The sequence below is a fragment of the Stenella coeruleoalba genome, assembly GCF_951394435.1.
Source record: "Stenella coeruleoalba genome assembly, chromosome: 1".
NCBI lineage: Eukaryota > Metazoa > Chordata > Mammalia > Artiodactyla > Delphinidae > Stenella > Stenella coeruleoalba.
In genome coordinates this window covers 19,629,167-19,654,886 of record NC_137169.1, presented here as the reverse complement: position 1 = coordinate 19,654,886, position 25,720 = coordinate 19,629,167, and the positions used below count along the sequence as shown (strand labels likewise).

At 41.9% G+C, this 25,720-nt stretch overlaps 1 protein-coding gene across 2 annotated transcripts in view; it reads right to left on the bottom strand.

The window, feature by feature from the left end:
* MACO1 (macoilin 1) overlaps positions 1-17,903 on the bottom strand; it is a 57,955-nt gene extending 40,052 nt beyond the window's left edge. The window contains exons 1-4 of one of the 2 annotated variants that reach the window (XM_079913001.1): positions 17,864-17,903; positions 16,887-17,145; positions 1,889-2,030; positions 216-342 (exon numbers count right to left, since the gene is read on the bottom strand). In XM_079913001.1, coding sequence (XP_079769127.1) covers positions 216-342; positions 1,889-2,030; positions 16,887-16,966 — 349 coding nt within the window. In that variant the 5' untranslated portion in view covers positions 16,967-17,145; positions 17,864-17,903. Of the gene's footprint in view, positions 1-215; positions 343-1,888; positions 2,031-16,886; positions 17,230-17,863 lie in introns of those variants that run through there. The other variant, XM_079913000.1, reaches the window with a different exon arrangement.
* Between the last annotated feature and the right edge of the window lie 7,817 nt (positions 17,904-25,720).

The following is a 25,720-nucleotide window of genomic DNA, read 5'->3' as shown; positions in this document are numbered from 1 at the left end:
ATATACGTATACATATAGCTGATTCACTTTGTTATACAGCAGAAACTAACACAACACTGTAAAGCAATTATACTCCAATAAAGATGTTAAAAAAATTTGAAGGATTAAAAAAATGTTCACATTAAACTCAACTCTAAATAATTTATTCAAGGAAATCACATTTAAAAAGTTTGAATCTAAGATTTCTATCTATCTAAGAAACCATTAAAACTTACCTGTGTGCCATACGTACTGAACCCACACATATGTACTAGCAGCAAAAAAAAGCCATTGTATGGGGATGAACAGCAGACATATTATATTTGACGTGAATGCTACACAAACAAAAAATACTGAGAAGGCCTAAAGGGAAAAACAAAATAAAAAACATATCTTAGAACATGTTAATTTCAAACAGATTATTAAAAGCACGTTGGACAAAATCTCTGAAACTGCTATGCAATAACTACAGAACAAGTTACAACAGGAAATTTTAAATAGTTAAAATCACCCATATAAAAAGTAGTCGTTAATTTAGCATTAAAGAGTAATCCTATTTATGGCCTCAAATCATGAAGAACTGGACCAGAACCAACAGGTTGATTCACAGTGAGTTTACTTGGACTCCACAGGTGGGTTACCTAAAAGAAACAGAATTTTAACACAGAAAAGCCTCCTCTCTCCTCACAAAATATTACTAAAGAGACTCATTCTTAAAGGATAGGCTGTTGGAGGCTGTTGTGGCAAGAATTACACTGATGTTCATAATTTTAACAATGCAGCTTCCTCTGGACACATCATTATCTATTACTAACAGGACATGAGCTCAAAACCATCTTTTCAAGGCATGGATTTGCTCTGACCAAAGCACCAGGCCTGGGTAGAAGAGGTACAGGTTTAAGATGTGGCTCTGGAACACAACAGAACTACAGGTCAACCAAGGGAGCAAGCCCAGGCCTATGCCCTTGCTCTAATCCAGTAGTTCTCAAAACATGATCTGGGGATCCCTGGGGATCTCTGAGATCCTTCCAGGGAGTCTCCCAGGTAAAATAATTTCATAATAATACTAAGGCGTTATCTGCCTCTTTCATGCTCATTTACTCAGGAGTATGGTGGTGTCTTCTAGAAGTTACACGGTAAGTGATATTGTAATCACCTGAGTTCACAAGCAGATATGGAAATCCAGCTGTCTTCTATTAAGCCAGACATTAGAGAGATTTTCAAAAATGTAGTCAATCTTCTAATTATTTTGTTTTGGAAAATACAGTTATTTTTCATTTTAAAATGTAATGTGTATTAACATGTAATGGGTTTATTATTGCTTTTTTTAAGTGAATTAAGTATTCAATTTTTATTTTAAATTTTATTTTATTTTAAATAAAAATTTAATTTTTTATTTTCATTTAAATTAAAAAGTATTAAAATTTTTTCCAGTTTTAATTTCTAATATAGTAAAAATAGATAGATGTAACCTACATAAATAAAAGCTTTTTGGAGTCCTCAATAGTTGTTAAGAGTGTAAAGGATCTGGAGACCAAAAAGTCTGAGAACCACTGCTCTAACTCGAACCCAGTCACAAAGCCAGTGATAGGGGCTCCAGAGGTACTTCAGAGTAGAACTGGGCAATTACTGCTTTATCCACTACTCTGTCTTCCTCCTGAAATCCTCCCTCCCTCCCCTTCTTTTCACTGGAATGGTAGAGGAGGGAGTAAAATGATTTGATCAGTGGGTTTGGACAAAATAGCCTCAAAGGCTAGTTTCAGTCCATAGACCCTGTTACTCAGTACAGTCACCTAAGTATTGCTAATAAAATCTACTTTAAACAGTTTCACTATCAGTTATTGAAGACTTTCTTAGAAGGGTAAATAAATCTTTTACACTTGAAAAATATATATATTAATAAACTTACCAGTCCCTGGTATCTGAAGGAATCATAGACGCTTCTGATGAAAAGCCAAAATGGCCACAGGTATTCAAATCTGAACTCCAGGACAAAATCTGCCAGGAGGACAAGTGCCCACACTACCAGGAATTTCAGGTATAAAAACGTACTGCAAAATATAAAAGAATTCAAGGTCATTTGTGAAGAGCTAGAAAAAGAAAATTCACTGCTTTATTTAAAGAGACAAAAAATATCTTCCTATACTATGAAAATAGTGGAGATAAAGGACAAAAAGAGATGCTGCCATGGCCCACCTACATTTTAAAAGCTCTGGTGTTCATTCTGAGACCCACAACTACCAAAATAAGATGATGACCCAAAATGCTTAATTCCATTTAAGATGGAAAAGGCCCACTTAAATCTCACCACTATTTTAAAATGTGCTAAGTATATGACTTCACAATACTGCAACACTCTCAAAATTACAGCTTTCAAGCTGTTCTTCATTAGAAGAAATGTCATGGTTGAGTGGCTTGAAATTTGCTGTTTCCCCACCCCTCAACATCTGTTTGAAGAGTCTTTGAAATTCTTGATGCACATCCCTACACGCTTGAAGAATTCTGTCTTTTTCCCCCCGTTTCTCCTCTTGCCTCTCTCTATAGTATTCATGTGAATTAACCGAACAACAACCAAATGACTTCCCAAAACAGACAGAAATTAACTTAGGGAGCAGATGCCAATCACTTCCAAGGGCTGTGAGGGTACCAAAATGTACATTAAAGAAAAAAACCCTGAAAGATCCCAGCCTTGCTCTAGCTGAGATGTTAATGTGTGCTCCCACTTCCCTCTGGACTTACGTTAAATAGAAACACACCTTGATAAGCCAGTCAGAACACATATCTAACCACTGTGATATCTGAAAGCAAGGTAAGGACCTGGATTAAAAAATATATTTTTCATATAATCTAAAAGCCCATTCTTCCAATTCATTAGTTGTATCATAGATAACAGAAGCTTTCAGACTCTACCTATTAATAAGCCCCTAATTCTAGGTCTTTAATCTGGTCATTTCTGGAGCAGGTTCAATTTAGGTATTTTTTTTTAAAGGTTTTCTAAGATATACAGATGGGAAGTACCTAAAATTCACTTTGACTCGGGCAACAGCCTTGCATGGTGTTTTGCAATACAAACATTCCAATATTGCTGATTAAATTAGCTGTCTGAATATACAACATGAACAATAAAATCAAAACTTTTAATAAATAATTTTGAAATATGTTAAAATAAGGTACGAAAAGACTTATATTCTTGGGGTAAAATTAACAAAAGCAGGATCCAGCACTGAGGCCTCTTTCTATGCCCTATAAAGCCACACAGGTAAAAGATGTCAAGAACAGACACATATGACCCTTAATGTTACAGTATCATAATGATACATAATTTGCAACTAGGGTCAATTTCTAATACTAATTCTTGGTAGAACTTCTTTGGGCACAACAGTAAGTTTTGATTAAGAGGTTTGCTGTAGAATCAAGGAACCCAAGGCAAACCACAACACAAGCTTGAATCTTTTTTTCCCCCCATATATTTATTTATTTATTTAGAGGCTGCATTTGATCTTCATTGATGCGCGCGGGCTTTCGCTAGCTGCAGCGAGCGGGGGCTACTCTTTGTTGCAGTGCACGGGCTTCTCACTGCAGTGGCTTCTCTTGTTGCGAAGCACGGATTCTAGGCGCGTGGGCTTCAGTAGTTGTGGCACGTGGGCTCAGTAATTGTGGCTCGCAGGCTCTAGAGCGCAGGCTCAGTAGTTGTGGCGCACAGGCTTAGTTGCTCCGTGGCCATGTGGGATCTTCCCGGACCAGGGCTTGAACCCGTGTCCCCTGCATTGGCAGGCGGATTCTTAACCACTGAGCCACCAGGGAAGTCCACAAGCTTGAATCTTAAGTCCCACCTTTTAGTTTCATTAGAGTCATGTTAGCCAGATGAGGACAGAGCTCTCATCCTCATTCATTAAATCCATCACTGATCCAGTGGAGAGTAAGGCATAGTTTGTTAGAAAGAACAACTGAGACACGCAGGCATTCAGGAGCACAAATCTAGTTTGAAACTAGATTTCCAAGCTTGGCTTTAAAAGTAAAAGGTTTTGGGGCTTCCCTGGTGGCGCAGTGGTTGAGAGTCCGCCTGCCGATGCAGGGGACATGGGTTGGTGCCCCGGTCCGGGAGGATCCCACATGCCGTGGAGCGGCTGGGCCCGTGAGCCATGGCCGCTGGGCCTGTGTACCCGGAGCCTGTGCTCCGCAACGGGAGAGGCCACAACAGTAAGAGGCTCGCGTACAGCAATAAATAAATAAATAAAAGTAAAGGTTTTTTCCTTGTTTCTAGAATTGTTTCTAGGTTTTAAAGAAGAAATAATAGCCTTTCATCCATATTCCTAAGGCATTTAAGAAATGTCATGGAAATGTATTTACTTCTCTGATGAATCCTTTTCCCATGGGGCTGTGTGTGGAATGTAGCCGAATAAGACATGGTGGGTGCCTCATCATGTCTAGTTGTCACTATTCCCCAAGTGGAGAAGACAGAGTTCTACCGACTGCTCTCTGCCCCAAGTGCTCCCAGGCATGGCAGGATCCTAGTCTAGCTGGCAACAAACCATTTCACTGTATAGAAAGCATTATCCTAAGAATGGCAGCCTGTTGAATACTTTTTAATAACTCAATCATTTAAACCTAAGGCATTACAAAAACGATCATCTTTGTTACAGTGACTACTCATTTTCAATTCTGTAACTTCAAGGGGGTTCCTTTTTATATATTTAATTTCTTTTCAAACAGCTGCTTTCATACCTCTGATGTTCCTGGACACCCAGTTCTTATGGAGTCACAGTTTGGAAGTACAGATACCTAAGGAAACTTGATCTTTCACAAACATGTGCTATACCCTCAGCTTTCCTCAGGCTCCCCTTCTAGGTGGGCCTGCCTCTAAAATCAAGAGGCAATCTTAATTAACAGTTGATTCTACTCTAGGACTAGTTTTAAACTTTATAGATTCATTCCAATCTAATAAGAGTTTTAGAAAGTTTAAGACAGTTGCCTGATTCACTGAGCCTTCTATATCAGTAAATTATGCCTATCATCCTTCTATAGGTACATGTACAAAATTTAAAAGACAAGTAAACTAAAATGACTGCTCATCAGTGTAGAAAACCTGACTAATTCCTTTCCTTCCATACTCTGAAGGTCATAAGATTTTGCCAAATCCAAAGAGATGACATTCTAAAGGGGGAGAAAATTTTAGGCAGGTTTTTTTTAATATAAATTTATTTATTTTATTTTTGGCTGCATTGGGTCCTCGTTGCTGCACGTGGGCTTTCTCTACTTGCGGCGAGCGGGGGCTACTCTTCATTGCAGTGCGCGGGCTTATCATCGTGGTGGATTCTCTTGTTGTGGAGCACGGGCTCTAGACACACAGGCTTCAGTAGTTGTGGCATGCAGGCTTCAGTAGTTGTGGCTCGCGGGCTCTAGAGCGCAGGCTCAGTAGTTGTGGCGCATGGGCTTAGTTGCTCCACGGCATGTGGGATCTTCCCAGACCAGGGCTTGAACCCATGTCCCCTGCGTTGGCAGGTGGATTCTTAACCACTGTGCCACCAGTGAAGCCCCTAGACAGGGTTTTAAACCCTTAACATTCCAAAATATTTCTTTTAAACCATGAAAAGAATATGATTAAGTATAAAATATTTTTATATATATAGTTCATAATATGACTTATGGCTAACTTGCTGTTACTTTAATTCTCTGATCCAAATAAGTTTACTAATTACTATAAAATATCTTGAACAAAAATTTAAAGCAGAATTGCAACAAAAAGATACTTTCCATAATAGTATATTGAAACAAGGGCAGACCAATATTGTCTTCTGATGGTCTGATTAGCTTCTACTCTGGGTGCCAGTGAAATACAGAAGAGATATGCAAACATTAGGCTTAATGGTGGTGACTCTTTCACAGTGAATATTAACTATAAGATTCTTTTTTCCCATTCCATTCCCAATAGAATTCCCCATTCTATTCCTACCCTTGCCATTTACAACCATTTTTTAAAATTGAATCTATTTAGCAATACCCTCCATCTATGGATTAATCACCTATGATTAATGAGAAGTAGTATTGAACATTCTTCTTTTTCCATGTAAAGTGCACCTTCTCTCTAGTATCTCTAGCTGCTTGTCACTTAGATCATTTTCTGGAGCTCATATAATTACCACAGGGTGGCTATCAATCCTCAGTACCTGACCTTTTCCCTAGGCAGACTAATGGTCATTTAGTTCACTTGGGCCTCACCACAGAAATGAGTCTGTGGAATATTTCACTGGCTGTGCTAGTAGTCATCTATCACAATCCCAAGCTTTCCTGTCCTCTCCGTAACAGCAACTGTGAATCCCTTTTACTTTTCAGTATGTAGCATGATACCTCTTGAAACAAACTGCTTTGTCTCTACTGTTATTGAATACTTCTCCCTATTGGACATCACTTCCAGAATGTTTGCCCAGCCTCTTGTCCAGCTGGTATCCTGCTAAAGTCTTATTATATGTAATTACAGTTTTGCTACTCAAAGTATGGTCCATGGACCAGCAGCATCAGCATCATGTATGAACTTTTTAGGAAAGCAGTATTTCAGGGACCACCCCAGGCCTATTTAATCCAAGGCTGTGTATTAACCAGATCCCTAGACCCTTTGTGCATACATTAAAATTTGAGAAGTATTGGTTTATTGTATAAACTTCTCATACTCATAGAACTTCCACTGAATTCCACAATTTCTCAAAAAGAAGACAACGATCTACTCAGATCATCAGTACTTATCTCCAAACTGTTAGCTATCCATCCCTCAACTGGGAACATTCAAACTGTCCAGGGTTAATTCTTCCACTTTTCTACATTTCTTTCTGAGTCACAGACAAGATCCTTACCTAAATACAACTTTAACTAAATGAAGCACTTCCATTACTACTTATCCTTCAGCACGCAGCATGAACATCATTTCTTCAAAAAAGGCCTCCCTGACCCCACAGTAAAGACTGTTAGTTACCCCATTATATGTTCATATAGCATCCTATACCACAAGAATCATGTTATAATTAAATAACATTTTGTATAACTAATTGTTTAAATGTAAAGTCCACAAGAAGAACAAAGGAGCTGCCCATTTTGTTCCCTGCTTTATTCTCGATGCCCAGCACAGAACCTTGCACACCAGAGAAACTTAACAAATAGTTGTTGAATGAATGACCTGCCATGCATAAGAATGTTTAGGACCAACAGTAGGGCTTTTATCAAAGCACACACTTACAAAGTGAAGGTAGAGGGAAAGATAATGCACAGGTGACTAAGAAGGGTGTCTGAACAAAGCAACACCAACGAAGATAACAAATACAGTTGCTGCCTGAAGGATTACCATGCACCTGCTCCCAATCTGTTCTCACTATTTTTCCACTAGGAAGAAAGAAATCTTATCAGCCTTGCTCTGGATGCCAGACTATCACTCCATTTAGCCTACCTGCCACTGGTTCTGACTACTGTGGGGGTCCTCAAAGTATCTTCTATTAAGCCTAACATTAAAGAAATCTGCAAAAATGTAAAACCACACCACTCTTCTCATGCATTTATTATTGTTATATGAACTAGTAATTATTTAAAATTTTTCTCTTAATTTCTAATCCAGTAAAATTTTTAGATATAATCCATACAAACCAAAGCTCTTTGGGATTCTCAATCACTTTTAAGAGTATAAAGAGGTTCCAAGACAAAAAATCTGAGGAATGGTGGTCTACAGAAAGTTGTGCATGAGCCTCAAGACTAGAACCACTGCTACGTTCTGCAACCACATCCTTGTGTAAAATCCAGAAAAGGGGAGCAGGCTGAGAAGACCTAAGCTGTTCTGTATTTTTCTTTTCTATTCTGGGCCTCCTGCAGACTGCAAAGAAAACCATTCTAGAGTCAATCTCTCACACACACACACACACACACACACACACACACACTCTCATGCTTATACACATACACAGCCACTGGAATGACAAATCTAACAGTGTGTAATATGTCCAATTTAAAAAGAAAAAAACCCTAGAATGGAAATCACTAAAAAAGCTTTTAAGAATTGTGTTGTATAGTATTTTTCTAAAGTACTATATGACTATTAAGATATCAGGAACAAGTACTGTAACCTAATGTAACTGGAAAGTTTAGAGTTTTAGAATTTCTGCTTCAAAAACACTTTTAATAGTGTGGATTCTATGGGGTTTGGGATTAAAAGAGGTAAAGAAGACAACAGGAGAAAGAAGACAACCCACAGGCCCTAAAAAATTGTGTTAACATTGTACAAACATTAGAAATTCATTTTATAAACGAATCAAGTATTATGCTTCATATCTTTAATAGTAATAATCATCTACCTAATCATACCTTATGTTTATATCGCACTTGTGTAACTCTTCCAAAAGCTTTCATATTATCTCATTTTATCCTTACAACTATGACATAAGCAAGGCAGTTATTATCATTTTATAGGAAAGAAAACTGAGGAACAGGGAACTAATAAGCTGCAGGACACTGTTGAAAGAGCACAGGAATGGGAGTCAGGAGACCGCAGAGATCAGAGTGAATTCTACATGCACTGCTGTGTTGCTGCTAAAAAATTATAAATAAATTTCTATGTAAAGAAATGGACATGATTAAATAAGAAGAAAAACCAAGAAACTTTTGTGTAAAACAGAATTCTATTTTTGTTAAGAAAGAACTATATATGTTTGTTTATATGGATCAAGGAAGAAACCATACTTATGAATTATATAACAGTGCTCATTCCAGGGAAAGAGGACTAAGCTCTTTTCTGTTACACTTACACATTGTCATACTGCTTTAATTTTTTATAACAAGCATGTATTGCTTTTATTTTCTTAACTCTTCATTTTGAAATCGTTTTAGACTTACAGAAAAGCTGCCAAAATAATACAAAGAACTCCGTTATATCTTTCCACCCAGATTTCACAAAAGGTAAAACATTTTATCAAGTTTCTATCATTCTCCCCCATATATGTATACGTAGTTTTTTCCTGAACTATTTGAAAATAATTTGCAGACATAATGTTCCCTTACTCCTGAAATTCTTGAAAACAAGGAAATTTTCTTATATAACCACAACACAATTATCAAAATCAGGAAATTAACACTGATACAGTACTATTATCTGATCTACAGAAGTTATTCAAATTTCAGTAATGAACTCACTAATGTCCTTTATAGCAACAGATAGATAGATAGACCCATTGATCAATCAATCCCAGTCCAGGATCACATTTTGCATTGTTGTCACATCTATATTGGATTATTTAATGGAAAAGAGATTCTCATTTTGAGAAGGAAAAAAGATTAATGGCCTTGCACAAGACACTCCTGGTACCTGTTGCTTCACCTGAAAAATGAAGATAATGACACCTGTCCTTCATGTAGTAGAGAGTTTGAGAGCACCATAAGAGTTATTACACATAAACACCATTCAGAAAGGGTGAAGTAGCACAAAAAGTAAAACAAAAAGAGGACAGACTTTGGGGTAAGGCAGATAGAGGTCTCTATCAAGTGGTGAAACCTCCTGTAATCTCAGTTTCCTCACCTGTGAAACTGAAGCTAATATCCTTACTGGAACTAAATAACAGAATGAAGATAAAATTATAGTAGTAACAGCAAACAACTTTTTGAGCAGCCCTGTCTGTGTCAGGCACTATGTTAAGTATTTTACGTGACTTATCTCAATGATCCTTATAACAATCCTATAAAGTAGGTAATATTATTTACTATCTTCATTTTACAGATGAGAAAACTGAGGGTTAAAGCAGGTAGATGACTTGTTCAAGATCAAATAACTAGTGTCGGGGACATTAATCGAACACAAGTTCATATGATGTTAAAGCCCATATGCTTATCCATCACATTGGACTTTCTCATCTCTTACTAAATGTTTGATAAATATTATTTCCCTTCTTTATATCCCTTTGTGTATATATATACATATACATATTCCCTTCTTTATATCCCTTTGTGTATACATAATTCTTTTTTTTAACTAAATTTATTTATTTATTTATTTTTGGCTGCGTTGGGTCCTTGTTGCTGCGCGCGGGCTTTCTCTAGTTGCAGCGAGCGGGGGCTATTCTTCATTGCGGTGCGTGTGCTTCTCACTGCAGTGGCTTCTCTTGCTGTGGAGCACGTGCTCTAGGCGTGTGGGCTTCAGTAGTTGGGGCACGCGGGCTCTAGAGCACAGCCTCAGTAGTTGTGGTGCTCGGGCTTAGTTGCTCCGCGGGATGTGGGATCTTCCCGGACCAGGGATCGAACCCGTGTCCCCTGCATTGGCAGGCGGATTCTTAACCACTGCACCACCAGGGAAGCCCCCAAGTTACATAATTCTTTAATTCTCCAAGACAACCAAGTTTTAAAAAAATGAGCAGATGTGCTTTATGAAAGAATAAACACTCAGTACCTTAATTCATAAACTATGAATTTGTAAACACACTATGAAGCTCTGCAGAAAAAGATGTTAAAGTCAAATGCTCTTTACAGAAATAGCTATGGCACAAAAGATGGGACAATTCAAGACTGCTTTCCAACAATATTCACACTCATAGAATGGTCATTGTAAAAGAGAAACATGTAATTTAAAAATAAAAAGACAACTCATTTTTTAAAAAGCCAGAAACACAATGAACCATGAGGTATAGTTTGTCAAGTCTAGAAAAAGACAAGAAAATAATACTTATTACATCTGAGACAGAAGACTCCAGCCTTGCTATCTCTCTCATCTGAGACAGGAGTTTTTGTTTGACCATGAACATGGCCCCCATTTTCTCCAGAGCTCCTGACCTCACTACAAGATGGCAAAGTACTGACTTTAGTACTGAGCAGCTTATTTGGTTTTTAAAAGTGTTTTGAAGATGAGCAAAGTAATAATATAATTTAAAAACAGAACGAGATTATTTCTAGTCACCTCCCCTGTGCTGGGTAGGAAACAGATCCCAAACAGCCTTAATAAGTCAGTGATCTCTATGGATACACCTGAAGTGGACTAGATGCACCATTTTAATCCACTAATGCAAAACCTCTAAAACAGAAATGGCAACAGAGGAGATGGGGCGAGGGATAAATTACTTCTGATGTTATAACCCCATGAGTCAATGTGAGCATATCATCCTTAAGGGCAGCAGAGGGAAAAATACAAAGGAATGAAAGCCAGTGCTATGAAGGGGCTTCAAAGTCTGGGGGTGACAGGCATCTTAGAAGGTTGATGAGCTGAGGCCAATTTGATGTCAGTTAAATTAAATGCCAAAATAAAGATAAAAAGCCTCAAAGAATATACTTTAACAGCTGATTACATTTTTTAAAGTTTCCATTACCAGAGTGCATTTGCCTGAAGGTGAGAGATCTTGAGGAAGTAGTCACTCCTCAGGTATCTGAAGAAATCCACGATGGGGAAAAAAAAAGTCCCGCAGAGGCTATGTGTTTCTACCGTTGGTAAGCACCGTTCTACTCATGCAGCTTGTTGAGCAGAGAACTTGTTTTTCTTCTGGACCTATTTCTTGAAAACTATCCAAGTAAAATAATTACACCCAAATCTGGGAAGCCTAGAGAATAAAGTAAAAACTATATTTGAAGAGCACACTAAATTTAATGAAGAAAAGTAATCCAATTATAGTATTTTACTTTGATCTCAACTAAGTTTATAAAATTTCTATCTGACCCTCCAGACTCCACAAGATACATGTTATATCTCGTTATAGCCCCCTAAGTATATCACCTAGATGGTAGCCTAGAAAATGACAAAACAAAACACACATACATACACATAAAACCCCAAAGGGTTAATATGGAGGAAATCTGGGAGAAATGGCCAAAGAAAAAGACTCTGGAAATAAAAGTGCTTATAGAACATGGATTGGGTCCACAATATATAGGTATATAACAAGAAAGTGAAAATAATAAGCTATTAAGTCTACCATTAAAATCAGTCTCCAAATCTAGTGAGGTTCAAGAAAAGCCACGAGGTATCAATGTGAAGAAAAAGTATCATTAACAAAACAGGAAGCTTTTAAGCCAATAATCTGGAATAGATCACATTCCCTCCTTTCCCTGCCTCAATACATAGCAGCAACTTAAAGGGATTTTCAAAATGTCTAATGAAATGAAACTGCCAAGAATGCTCAGACGAGAAGAATCATAAATGAAAACTGGAGGAAAGTACTTTTTTTTTAAGGTAGTATACTACTAGCAAAAATTAAGTACAAAATTCAGTGTGGCAGATTTGTTTCAATGTATTTCACAGAAACTGCAAATACAAGGGTTTAGCTCAACACCTCACTAGAGGTGGGTGAAAACATTTCAATTTCTAATTTCTCTATTGTACTTACCCCCCTACCCAATACCCCTCTAAAACAATACCGCATTTATCACTTTTATGTCAAGTCCAGCATAGCTGAAGTTAAGGCCTACCAAGATTACCAAAATGCTTTTAGGCTGTGAGGTTGCAACACTGGTATCTGGGGTTTCAGTTGCAGAACACATGTACACTCAAGGCAGCCAAGGGTCATGCCAGCCTCCCGTGGCTTTAGTAAGCACAGCCCAAAGGAGTCTAAAACCAGGCTTAGGAAACATCATTAAGGTGGGCAGGAAAAGCAGAGAAGTGAAATCTCTGGAGATCAGATTATTTAGACAAGGGTCTGAAAAAGGAAATTAGGAAGCTGAGAAGTATGTAAACTTTGACCATTTAGAAAGTCAAAGGCCAGAAAACTCTTCTCTGAAGTAAGGATGGGAAAAGGTACTGTATAGACCAGGGAAGTCTCGAGTCCTAAAATGTAAAAGTCAGGTACAGTACTACACTGCTTAAGCTTCAGGCAACATACTACAAGGAGAACCCAGCACACCATGACAGGAAGTATCCAGAAATCCACCAGTGAAGGAATGCTTCCTTCAACCACCAGTAACAAAGCTATAAAATCATTTCCTGAAGCTTAAAACACCTGCCTTACTTAAAATTCTTATATTACTTACTTGGGTAAGGAACAATTTTAACTGCAGAGACTTTAAACATAAATGTTTCTGCCTCTGTCTTCTACTCACCACACCTTATCTCCTCATCTTCCTATTATAAAATCATTAATTCTCAGAGAGGAGTAGGGAGCCTGGCAAGATGAAAGGTGAATGAACCACCCGGAATTCCCTTAAGCCTTTTAAAATCTACATAGCACTCCAACCCCACTCCACCTGGAGAATCACTGCATGGAGTAATTAGATATTACTTTTGGGAGCGTCTGGTGCATGTGTGAAGGCAGACACAGGGAGAGAGTCACTGCCCTAAAACCCGAGGACCTCTGAAATGTTATAGTTATGTAGAGTTATTCATTTTACTTTCTCTTATTAATAACTTTTTTTTCATAATTTCCAAAGTACTTTCACATCTATTTCATTTGAGTTAGAAAATACATATTCCCTCACATAGTGGCAACTGTGTACTGCATCATAAAATAGTACAGGGCAAAATTGTTAATGCATCAGGTGAACCACTAAAAGAGCAAGCGAAAATTTAATTCAACTAAAATATTCTTACTTGAACAGAACTCAAAGTTCTTTGGAACCTCAAAACCACTGTACAAATTTAAGAGGGCATTATTACGGCCTCCTAGACTGTAAACTCCTGGAAGACAAGGAACCATGTCTTATCCTGTAACCTCCATAATTACCAAAACAACGCAGGTTCTTAAATGAATAGAATGGATTGGTTTATATTCATTTATTTACTAATTCACTTGCTCAACATTTACTGAGGACTGAATTCCTATTCTCTGTCAGGCTCTATACTGGCTCAGATTTTTTGAAAATGACATTGATTTTAGCTCATAATAATATAAAAGAAAATAATCACCATTCCTATTTCCTTTCTCTTATTTTTGATTACTAACTTGACGGGAATAACATATTTCTATACATTTCAGTTTTCAAATGATGGGCATATATATAAATGTAGGTAATACAAACATAATGTTAAAATCCATTTTCCATCTACCTTACCCCTGAAACAGAATTCTACCACAGCCATTATAATGACAATAATGATATCATTTGACAATCACCTCAGTCACAGTTGCTGGATTGGAGCCCATGATTAAAAGCATCTCAGCAACAGGATTTTTTTCCAGCAAGACCAAGCAGAAACTGACCCCTTGTTTTGACTACTCAACTTTTTGTTTGATAGTTGTACCAAACCTTATGGTCTTTCCTCACCCTTAAAAATAAAACAAATATGGTAAACTGCGATAACAACTACGTGCTAAATAATGTTTGTATTAAGCATGCTAGAATTTACAGAGTTTCACAAACTGTACGTTATTTCCTCTCAGTCCTCAAAACTCACTTGACAGGTGAGAGAACTGGGGCTCAAAGCGGTGGATGCCCTGCCCATCCCACACAGCAGAGCTGGGACACTGAGTCTGAACCTAGGTCTCCTGACACTCCCAGTCTAGTGCTCTCTTCACCACAGCTGCCTCCTTGCTACGCCAAGCTCAGAGAGCTGTGCAGACTGAGAACATGAAAATAATAAGTCCATGAAAAGTTATGCTGTGAAACAGTAGATAGTGGTTATCAAAACTGTCAACGGAGCCTGAGAAAAAAACAAAGCTCTCTATTTAATGAGATAAAAATTGGCCAGACACTGAGAAACAAAATGGGCAATGGTGTGAAAAACAATTTAGTGTAGACTTAAATGTGATGATTAACAGAAATTTGATACTCACAAATCCTCAAACACCTAATTTGTAAGTAGCCCACTCATTCTGTCTGCTTTAGAAATAACTGGAAATTTTCTAAATCTTTTTAAAAACAAAATTGTAAAAAAAAAAAAACAACCCCAACACTATGGTCTTGTTCTTCAGACAATAATATTCCATAATATAATACTCCATAATATACACTAAGAAACAGATAAGTGAATTGAAACACTCATTTGATATATGATGCTCCAAGAGAAAAGAAAGTAGAAATATATGTAAGTTTTTTATTAACGTTTAACCTAAAGAATGCCAAATAGAGAAGAGTAAGGATATTTGAGAGCTGAAGTACTGTTGGTTTTTTAAACTTTTACAGATGAAACTCTGAATAACTTGCATAGGGCATTTACTATTAACCTTTAGGGTAAGAAAATTCAAATTCCAAAAGTTCATCAGTAAAATAATAGACCTTAATTAGACAATAAATTCACTTCTTCACATTGATGCACACTGACTGAGTGGTTACTATGGGGCAGGTACTAAACTGGGCATATTTGTTCAAATACCAGAGAAGTTGAAATACAACAGAAAACATGTAAACAATATGGGATTCCCAGTCTTCTCACTATAAACAGAAGTACATCATCATATGTTACTGTAAATAGCAGCCATTCAAATGGCACGGTTGTCCTTGCTTTACCAACTCTGTTTAATACGCTTTTTCTATTCTTGTGTCACAATCAATATTAAATTGTTCAAATCTTTTTCAATAGGCAGGGGGAAAACCCTTCCTTTATTCAAGAATTATAGTCTGTGTCACTTGTAGAGAACTTTCCCCCACCCATTAAATCTGTAGGAAAAATGGTTTTTGCTTTTACAGTTTTAGTTTAAATGGGCAGGTTTGATTGATTCAGCATGGATTTTGGCCTGTTTTACTCACTGCTGCACCCTTACTAGCTAGAACAGGGCCTGGCACATAGTACATGTATTTGTCTAATGAATGAACTCTTCCTATGATCTGCGGCTCATTACATAAGGATATAGCTAAAAACTTTTTATTTCAACTGACTTCTTAACCCTTTTAAGCTTGAAATTTAAAAAAACACCCAATGTTTACATCGGTCAGCTGCTTGTGGAAAGGAATCATTTTAAATGTGTAAACAGTAGCATGTGCAAGGTGTACAGCTATGCTAAGGCAACTTGGGTGTTATCAGCTACCTCACATATTTCTCTAAGTCCCACAGCTAGAAGAGCTAAACTGTAAAACACCAATCAAGCTTATATGCACATCCTGAGAATTCTCCTTTGTAAACTAATTACTTCTCCTCTGAAATCATTTCTTTATCAAGGCAGGTACCATTCAGAATTAACATTGTGAGAACCAGAAAATAACAGTCCTACACAAATTTTGCTTAGGGAAGCTGGGATTCTCACTAAGTTGCCCCATGAACCTGTTGTCCTTCTACCCCTCAGTCCTGAATTCAATTTCTATTTAAAGGGACACTGCTTTGTTTTTGGAGAATTAAAACAAACTAAAAACAACAACAACAAACCACGCGAGTTTGAAGAAAATCCTTTTTAAAGGGGTCGAATAAAACTATCTGCTTGGAATTGTCAAAATAATGCTGCTGAGAAAATGATCATCACTCCTTCTGAGTCTGGAGCGGGGCCACAGGCCATGATTTGGGGGTATCGGCTTCAGCCCTCGGTGCCAAGTTTGAGATTCCATAAAAGAAGTAAAAGGCGAAAGGGGGCAACGTGGCTACCTGCCCAGTCCGCAGAGGGACCGCGGGGCCACTGTCTGCTCCCAACTTTGTCAGCCTTCCCCCGCACCAGTGCATATGGTCCACGCGCCTCCCGACTCAGGCCGGCGACTCCCGGGCCGGAGCGGGCTGGGGGACCAGCGGAGGCCCTTCAGCCCCTAGAGCAGCCCCGAGGGCCCGGCGGCGCGGATGGGGAGGGGGTCACCGCCGTTGGGGACAGTCCCAACGGCGGCTCGCGCCCGCCGCGCCCTCCCAGCCGGGCCGTCGGCCCTCGCCACGCCCCGCGCCCTCGGGGCGGACCCCGGCGGGCCGCCCGGGGCCCCATGGGCAGCGCTCCTCCGGGGAGCCCCCGGCAAGGGCGTGAGGCCTAGTCGGGGTTACATAACGGGGCTCGGCCCCTCCAGAGACGGCCGGGGGCCGCAGGGCCCGCGCCGGCGGAGGCGGGGGCGCCGCCGCTCACCTGCCGTAGATGCCCTCGGTGATCCGGTTCCGCTTTAGGGGGCGGCGGAGCTTACTGCACTCGGTGTTCCGCCGCTTCATCCTCCCGCTGGGGGGCCGGGTGCCCGCGCCGCCGCCGCCTCTCACCTCAGCCGCCGCCGCCGCCGGCCCGCCCCGCGTCGGGCCTGGACTCTACCCCTGGGGCCGGTCACACAGACATGGAGCCAGCACCCGGGGGGAGGGGGTGGGACGAGGAGGTGTGGGCTCAGCGCTTCCTCCGCCTTCGGAAACAAAGAAATGACAATTCCGGGGCCCGCCCGCCCCAGCACCAGCCAGCCGCCTGCCCCGCCTCCTCCGCTCCGACGGACGGCCTTCAGGACCAATCGAAGGCGCCTCTGCGCCGCTGCCGGCCAATCCCAGGGCCCGCTGTGGCAAAACGGACTCTAGAACCCGCCTCTTTGAAGGACAGAGGTGTGCCCCAATCATTATGGTGTCTGGGCCCGAGTCCGAGCCTATCAGAAAAGACTTAAATAGAGGCTTATAAATAGGCCCTATAAATATAACATCCTATATTATGCCCTGTTGCGAAGATACATTTCATTATTATTGGATTGCATTTCATTGTATTATAATCCACATTAGAGCATACGGTGCTGTTTTCATTGTAGGCTATCACTAGCACCCTATGAAATCGCGAGGCCTGGGTTTGCGGCACGTGCGTATCTGGGCTGAACTGTGCTCCAGTCAGTCGCATCATTATGTAAGGGGCTCACAGCACCCTTCTCATCCCGGAGGCGCCGGGGACAGCGCGCCGGGGGCCTTTTCTGCGGAGCCTGGAGTGCCCGGCCAAGCCGGCCGCGCCTGCCACCGACGGGGGTACGAATGACAAAGCAAACCACACACACACACACACACAGACACACACAGACACACACACACAGACACACACACACACACACACACACACACACACACACACACAGAGACACACACACACACGCCCTGCCTGCTTCCCGCGACGTGGTGACAGCGCGGCGGCCTATCGGAGGAGGCGCGGGCGGGGCCGCTGCAGTCCTGCCTCCTGGAGGTGGTGTCACAGGGGGCGGGGCCGTGGGTGAGCGCGACGTCGCGCGAGGTTGCAGGGGGTGTGTGGGGCGGTGCGGCCCGGGCTCCACGTACGCAGGGCGGGCTGGGCGGCGGGTTTTGCGGGCACCGCGCCTGCTGGACCCGACGAGCGTCGGCTTCGGGAGCGTCTCTGCCGCCGGGCAGAGGTCTGGAGATGCGGGGATGCCGGGCCAGCGACCGTTCTCACGTAACATTCCTAGAGCCCCGATTTTGTGCCAAGAACCGTGCTAGGTGCTCTGCATCTATTTGTTCATTTACCCCTGCAACGTAGGTATGGCAAAATAACAATTAGAAAAGACAACAAAAAAATTTTTTAAGAGAAAGAAAAAGGTGAATGTATGTCGAAAAGAGGAATGCATGTCATTAAAGAAAACTGGGGAAATGTAGCACAGTTGCTGGGTTGGGGGAAACACCCATGGGTCTCATCACCTTAACACAACTACTGTTAGCATTCTATATATTCCCCTTTCTTTCCAGTTTTCCCCCATGGATGATATATTATTACTATTACTGTTGCTTTTATTATTAAGCAGAATAGTGATCATATTAAATATTCAATTTTGTATTCTGTTCTTTAGCTAACATAAGCATTTTTACATGCTATAATTAATGCACCCTTCCTAAATATTTCTGATGAATGCAAAATCTCCTGTCAAGTGGCTGTACCAACTTAAACACTCACCAACAGTGGGACAGTTAGATGGTCTTACAGCACATTTTAAATACTTACAGGAAGCAGATGCCGTCTTGTTTTGTCCTGGGATGCGTGGACCTCTCCCTGCCCTGTGATCATCCCCTGAAATAAAAACCCGCCCCAAGAAGGAACTTGTAATTTACACCAAATGCATCATCCTCAACTGCTGCTCTTTTATACTGTTGCAAATCTTCAAGGATCACCCAGTGCCTGAAAGAGAAAACCCATTCTCTCTATTATGGCATCCAAAGATGGTCACAATGGGGACCCACCCCTATTTTCCAGGCCTCCTCAGGCAAGCAAGCCTTATCTATTCACTGTCCTCAAACCCACTAGTACAACCTTATCTTCCCTCATTCCTGCCTTTACTTCTACAGAGAGCATCTCTGTCAGTATTGTTCCTAACTTGTGGTTTCTTGGGTGAGGCTTGTCCATCCACCTAGATGAAAAGCTTCTTGGGGATGGGATTCATACCCTGTACAGATGCAGTTTAGAAAAATGGCAAGAATACCTGCTTTTTCAGACCAGGATTGAAATTGCAGCTTGGCCACTTACTAGCTTGGGCAAGTTACTGAATGTCTCAGAGCCTCTGTTTTCACGCAGGTTTGTTTGAAGGCTTACCAGATGATGAACTCTCAGGGCCAGGCATGCAGTAGGTAAGAGCAAGTCATTTCTGTTAACACTATACTTGGTTTTCTTCCTTCACCTCTACTCCAGCACGTTGATAAAGTGTCACCGGGCAGCCAAGGATAACATACTCTGTGAGCTCAAAGTTTCACCAAGGCTGTCCGTCATTGTGAAATGCTCTGCTTGGAACTACAGAAAAAGACTTCAGTTGCCAGGGCAGGTTGGTTCATGGAGAAGGATACAGGCAGAACCTAAATCAATATGACTGGAGGCTGAAAGGCATAGGTACATGGTGAGGTCATGGCTCCAGACTCCATGGGGTTCGTCAACCTGAATAGTCCTCCTCTCCATGACTGAAAGTTTCCAGATTACCTGGGCCAGGGACTAAGACAGTCAACTCTGTGAGGTTAGGGGCCGTATCTGTGGTCTTTTCCACTCCTCACTGGGTCCCTGTCGTCTAGGACAGTGCCACGGCACACTGCGGAATGGGTAGGTGAATAATCCAGAGAAAAGATGAGAGAGGCACTGGGGACACATGCCAGCTTTCTGGAGCTCACTGTCTAGCCTGCCATCAAATAGGTTCCTGACAAGGGCATTCCATGTGGAGAAGTGTGGAGTGGCTGGGTGTTACTGGAGTATGTGGCTGGGAGTTACTATTGGGCAACAGACTATCTGAGAGCAGAAGAAGGGCAGAGAGAATCCCAGGGTTGGCCCAAGATGATGCAATCTGGAGGTCTGGGTTCCAGTCCCAATTCAAATGTCAACTCACTGGTGTCCAGAGTTGAGTCACCCGCCCACCCTGTGCCAAGGTCAACTCTGGAGACACTTCAAGCCCTATGTTTAGAAGCAGAACATGTTAGCTCCATTTTACGGATGAGAAAACTGAAGCTCAGAGAAAACAAGGTCATGCAGTTGGTATGGTAAAGGAATTTGGCTTGAGCAATATGAAGCCTTGATGCTCTGGTGCCTGTACATGGCTCTTGATGGTAAGGATTGTTGATCTAATGATTGGCTGGAGTGGGGTGATGGGAAAGGCCTCCTTGTCAAGAGCCCTAGGACGGGCCACAGTAAGTCTGCCCTTCTCCATTCCCTTCCTCTCACACCTCCTGTCCCAGCTGGACCCTGTATTTTCCTGACCGACCATAGCCCAAGCCCCTCTGGCTCTAGCCAAGTTCCAGCCTTTCACCTCTGCAACCTGAAAGGACCCTTTGGGATCCTAAGGGCACAGAACTGGGCTGAGATGAGGCCTGACACAGAGCTCCCCAGTTCCCCACACTGCCACCACCAATCAGGAAGCAGGGGAGATCAGCAGTGGCCATTTTACAGATGAGTAAGACAGGGAAGAGGAAATCATTTGCTCTCATTCAAAAGACCAAGGGCCAGACAGGAATTCAGGGCTGTTCCTCCTCTTCTCCTGGGACTTTCTGATGGCCAAGGGGTTGGGATTGGCATGTGAGCTTCAACTGAGCTCAAAATAGCTCAGAATAGCCTGGAGAGAGATCATCACACCCTATTTCACATATGAGGAAATTGCATACCCACCTCTTTCAGCAGCTTCGATCCCCTCAAACCCGCCAGGCACGGCTGGCCCAGCTCCCTTGAGCTTTGTTCCTGTCCCACGTGAGTCACAGAAAAATCCAGACATTGGATGGCCACCTCCTATACGTGTGTCTGTATCCCCCAGAGAGCACTGTTAATGAATGATGTTCATAGTATGTTTAGAACAGAAACAGTTTAGAAATAGCCCAGCTATCCCACAAAGGGAGCTGGTCAAACAAATGATCACACATCCTTACTGTGGAAATCGGTGTGCCATGGAGAATGACGACACACAGCACTTACTATGTGCAGGCACTCCTCTAAGTATCATATGCATTTTGATCTAATCCTCACAACAGTCCTATGACAAAGAGATTACTACTGGTGCCACATTACAGGTAAGAAAACTGTGACACACACAACTACTGAGCCTGAGCTCTAGAGCCCGCAAGCCACAACTACTGAGCCCACGTGCCACAGCTACTGAAGCCTGTGCGCCTAGAGCCCGTGCTCCGCAACAAGAGAAGCCACGACAATGAGAAGCCCACACACCGCAACGAGGAGTGGCCCCCGCTCGCCGCAACTAGAGAAAGCCCACGCACAGCAACGAAGACCCAACACAGCCAAAAATAAATAAATAAATAAATTTATTTTGAAAAAAAAAGAAAAGAAAACTGTGGCACAGAGAAATTAAGTCATTTGCCTAAGGTCACACAGTAAGTGATAGAGCTAGGATTCAAACCTAGGCAGTCTGGTGGCAGAGCCTGGGCTCTTATCCACCATGATAGTGTTATAGAAAGATTTTTTTCCTGGCTTGGAAACCACTTATGATATTCTGTTCATGAAAAAAACAAGTTACTAAACATTTGCTATATAATCCCTTTTGTCGTAGGGGAAGAAAAAAGGCATAAATTCACATGAATAGAAAAAAATCTGAAAGGATATATGCACAAAGAAGTAGAGCTGGTTTGGGGAGATGATGAAATCGTGGGTGCTTTATGGAAGCTTTATGCACCTTTGCATTTTTGAAGTTTCCTATGGTAAACATGCCAAGCTTGTGCCATAATAATAATGCTAACATTTATGGAGTGTTTTCTACACATGTGACACTTTATGTGCATTACCTCATTTAATCTTCACAACCACCCTGTGAGATCGACCCTGATTTTCTCCACTTTACAGGTAAAGAAACAGACTCAGAGATATTGGTACTCTTACCGAAGGTCACACAGCTAATAATTTGCAGAGTTAGGATTTGAACCCATGTTGCCTGACTCCAAAGCTCATGTTTGTTAAATGAATAAATTATTGACTTAGCCACACTTTAACCAGGCATGCCCAGAGCAGGATCAAACCCTTGGTGCGGACAAGCTTCCAGAGAGGAGATGGAGGGCCTGCCTACCTCCTTGGTCGCTGCTCATGACTTGGCTCAGGTGAGGAGGGCCTGGTGAGTATTCTCATAGAGTCCCGCTTTACAGAAAACGCATGATTACACGTGAAAGCTGCAGTCTCTCTGACTTGATTCATCACACGCGGGGGAAGCCTGGTCACTCAGAACAGGAGGCCACAGTCATGGTACCACTTGCTCACCTTCATTTCCGAAACACAGGTTGCCAAGCATGCTTACATAGTCTCACATTTATAATAACTCTGGGAGGAAAGCAGAGCAGCTCATCTTATTTGACTCATAAGGAAATTGAGACTGTGAGTTGTCTAGTTAATGGAAGGCAGAATTGCAAAGAAGTTAACAGCACAAGCCATGGCGTCACATGGATGTGGGTTGGGTTCCGACTCTGCTGTTTATTAGCTCTGTGACTTTGGGCGCTCACATCACCTCTCTGAGCCGTAGTTTTCTCATCTGTAAAATGGGAGCGGTGATGCCTGTACTCACAGGCTTGAGGGGAAGAGCAGCTGAAATAATGTATGCAGAATGCTGGGTCCGGTGCTTGGCATTCCAGAAATGGCAGTTGTTAGTCAGTCAACAGATATTTATTGAGCACCTACTACGGACTAAGCATCAGGTGCTGAGGATACAAGAGTCAAAAGTCCCTGGTCTCCTGTTGCTTGGATCTGGGTCAGCGAGGGCAGGAGCATGCAGATACCTGGGTGGAGGGGTGCTTTTGGCATAGGGAGTGGCAGGTGCACACAGAATATTTTCCCCCCAACATTTTGTTATGAAAAATTTCAAACATATATCAAAAAAGTTGAAAGAAATGTTCAGTGAAAAGCCATTCACCTCCCACCTAGAGTCAACAATTAACATTTGATTTGCTTTATGACATTTCTGGCCTAGATCGCCTGTGCTTTTCTGTACTAGGGACCCTGCCTTGAAGATTTGGAGTCACACTAGCTGGAACTGTCATCAGAAAACAGGGGTCTTTTGCAAGAATTAGAGAGGAAGACAGAAAACTCCCCTTTTGACCAGTCTTCTGGGAGAGGCCACCTGTGGGGGTCCCCTCCCTTTAATAAAAAAAGCCTTTCTGTTCACTGAGAAGCTTGGCCCTCTTGTCAAGCGGTCCGTCCCTCACTGAGGCAGGATCAGGTTAGGATGCCTCTGTGAGAACCAGCTGCCATCATCACTGAATTTGCTAGCTGGTAAACGCAACCATCAGGGGCTCCAGGCGCAGGAGCTGGCAGCGGCTGGAAACCTTTGGTGTTCATCTGCCTGACACTTGGTTTCCCTGGGCTGCCTGGTTTACAACCTGCTGGTACAGGACCCATGCCAACAGGGGTCACATTCACTTATCCCCCTCACAGGGGAGTCCCTCTTTAAGGAAACCCAGCTCATCAGAAGTGCTGATGGCCAGAAAAGGACCAGAAATCAGAACCAGGGCTGACCATGAGGGCTAATCTCTAGAGACCAGGGCACCTACTCCCTTATTTACTGTTGAGATAGCAGAAGCCTTAGAATCCTACATTCCTAGACTTTTAGAAGTGGAAGAAGACTTAGAAGTTATCTGGACTAAAGTTAAGTGGTTCAACACCCAGGTGCACAAGTCAGACTTCCTGGGTTGAAATCCCAGCTCTATTACTTACTAGCCCCATAAACTTGGGCGAGTCACCTAACCTTTCTGTGCCTCAGCTTCCTCTGTTGTAGTAAAGGCTAATAGTCCCATCTCACAGGCTAGTTAACTGAGTTCATACATGTAAAGTGCCTAGGACAGTGCCTAGCACGCTAAGTGCTTAGTAAATTTTAGCTCCCGAAAATACCTAAAACAAAAGTAACCAGGTAGTGGTTTGCAGCCATTTTTTTTCCTAGGCATGTCTTAACATACTGCGTCATTAATTTTTTACAAAAGTGGGATCGTACTTACACACTGTTCTGTAATTTCCTTTTTCACCAAATAATATATCCTCTGTGCCATTTTTGAGAAACCTTAAAAGCATTTTCCTCTGGATTTTCCCCCATGTTCAGAACAATCATATGGGTGGCAGATCGTGTGTCCTATAGTTTACTTAACCAGTCTTCTACTATTGGACATTTAGGTTATTCTCAATTTTTTCCCTTCTGTAAATAAAGCTGTGCTGAGCAAGAAGTGACTGATGCCCGTGACTGTATGACCTTGGGTGTGACCTTCTGTGTCTCGGTTTCTTCATCTAAAAACAAAAAGACAAGATTCTACCAGGTGATTAGAATCTCCCTTGATCCAGATATGAATCGCATGCCAGACATCTCTGACAAGCAACCATCAGTTTCTGCTTGCATTCCCCTAGTGACAGGGTGCTCACTACCCCATGAATGGTCAATAAAGTATCCACTCATGTTGGGTCAAAATCTGCCTCCCTGCTACTCCTAGCCAAGTTTTAGTCTCTGGGATCCCATAAATTCAGTCTATACTCAGTGGCCAGTGGCTGGCCAGTGCAGAAGGTAAAAAACTTTGATTCCTCCCTCCCTCCCTTTCTCCATGCTTACTATGTATTAGGTCTTCTGCTGAGCAGATGGATGTGACCACAGGATAAGTTAGCTGCAGGTCAGAACTAGATCTCAGGTGCCCTAAATCCTATTCCAGGGGACTATCCTCCATTGTGAGTTGGGCGTGCTAAGGCCGGTGGCCATCCTCAAATGCATTGCAGTGTTCATGCCCCAGGCAGAGTCCTGGGATGCTCTGTGAGCAAGTGACCAGAATGGGGGACAATTTTAGCCTCACCAGGGTTTTACTAGAGCTGGACCCAAGCCTCTTTTCTTTTCTCCCACCTGTCCTTAAGAGATTTAGAAACAGGTCCATTTAAATACAGTTTCAAATAAAAATAATTTCAACTGTGTAGCTCTGAGGACTTAGTTCTCTGTGGGTCCTGTGTCCTCCCCAGGGCTTAGCATTGCTCTTTGCTTTCATTCATTCATTCATTCAATATATCCTTTTTAAGAGCCCACTTGGTGCCCTCTCTGACATGTGGTAAGGTTTTAAAGAGAAATTTTGCCAATCCAAAGCCCCATCTGAGCTTTAGTTTCTCCATTTGTAAAATAGAGGTGTTGAGTTGATCTATTCTTTGCCATTCTTGCAAGATATAGTGAAGGTAAACGAAGTAAGGGGTAGAGAAGGATTCTCATGTTTGGGGATCAAGTGAATGAATGCCCTCCTTTCAACTGAGCACAGTGCCTGTAGTAGGAATGCAGCAACTACTTGTTGAATGAATAAGTCAATGAATGATTGAATGAATCAGTTAATGTTGGAATAAATGCATTTTTTTCCTCCTCCCTGTCACTGCCCCTCTGCTCCTGTGTTAACTCCATAGACAGGCCAGCAGGGCCAGCCTTGAAGCCTGAGATAAGGCCTTTGGCGGGTGTCTCCCCTATCCCTCCCCCGAGTGGGTGTGGAGCCGAGGTGTAATGCCCGGTGCTGGTGGAACTGACGCACAGAGACGGACACAGG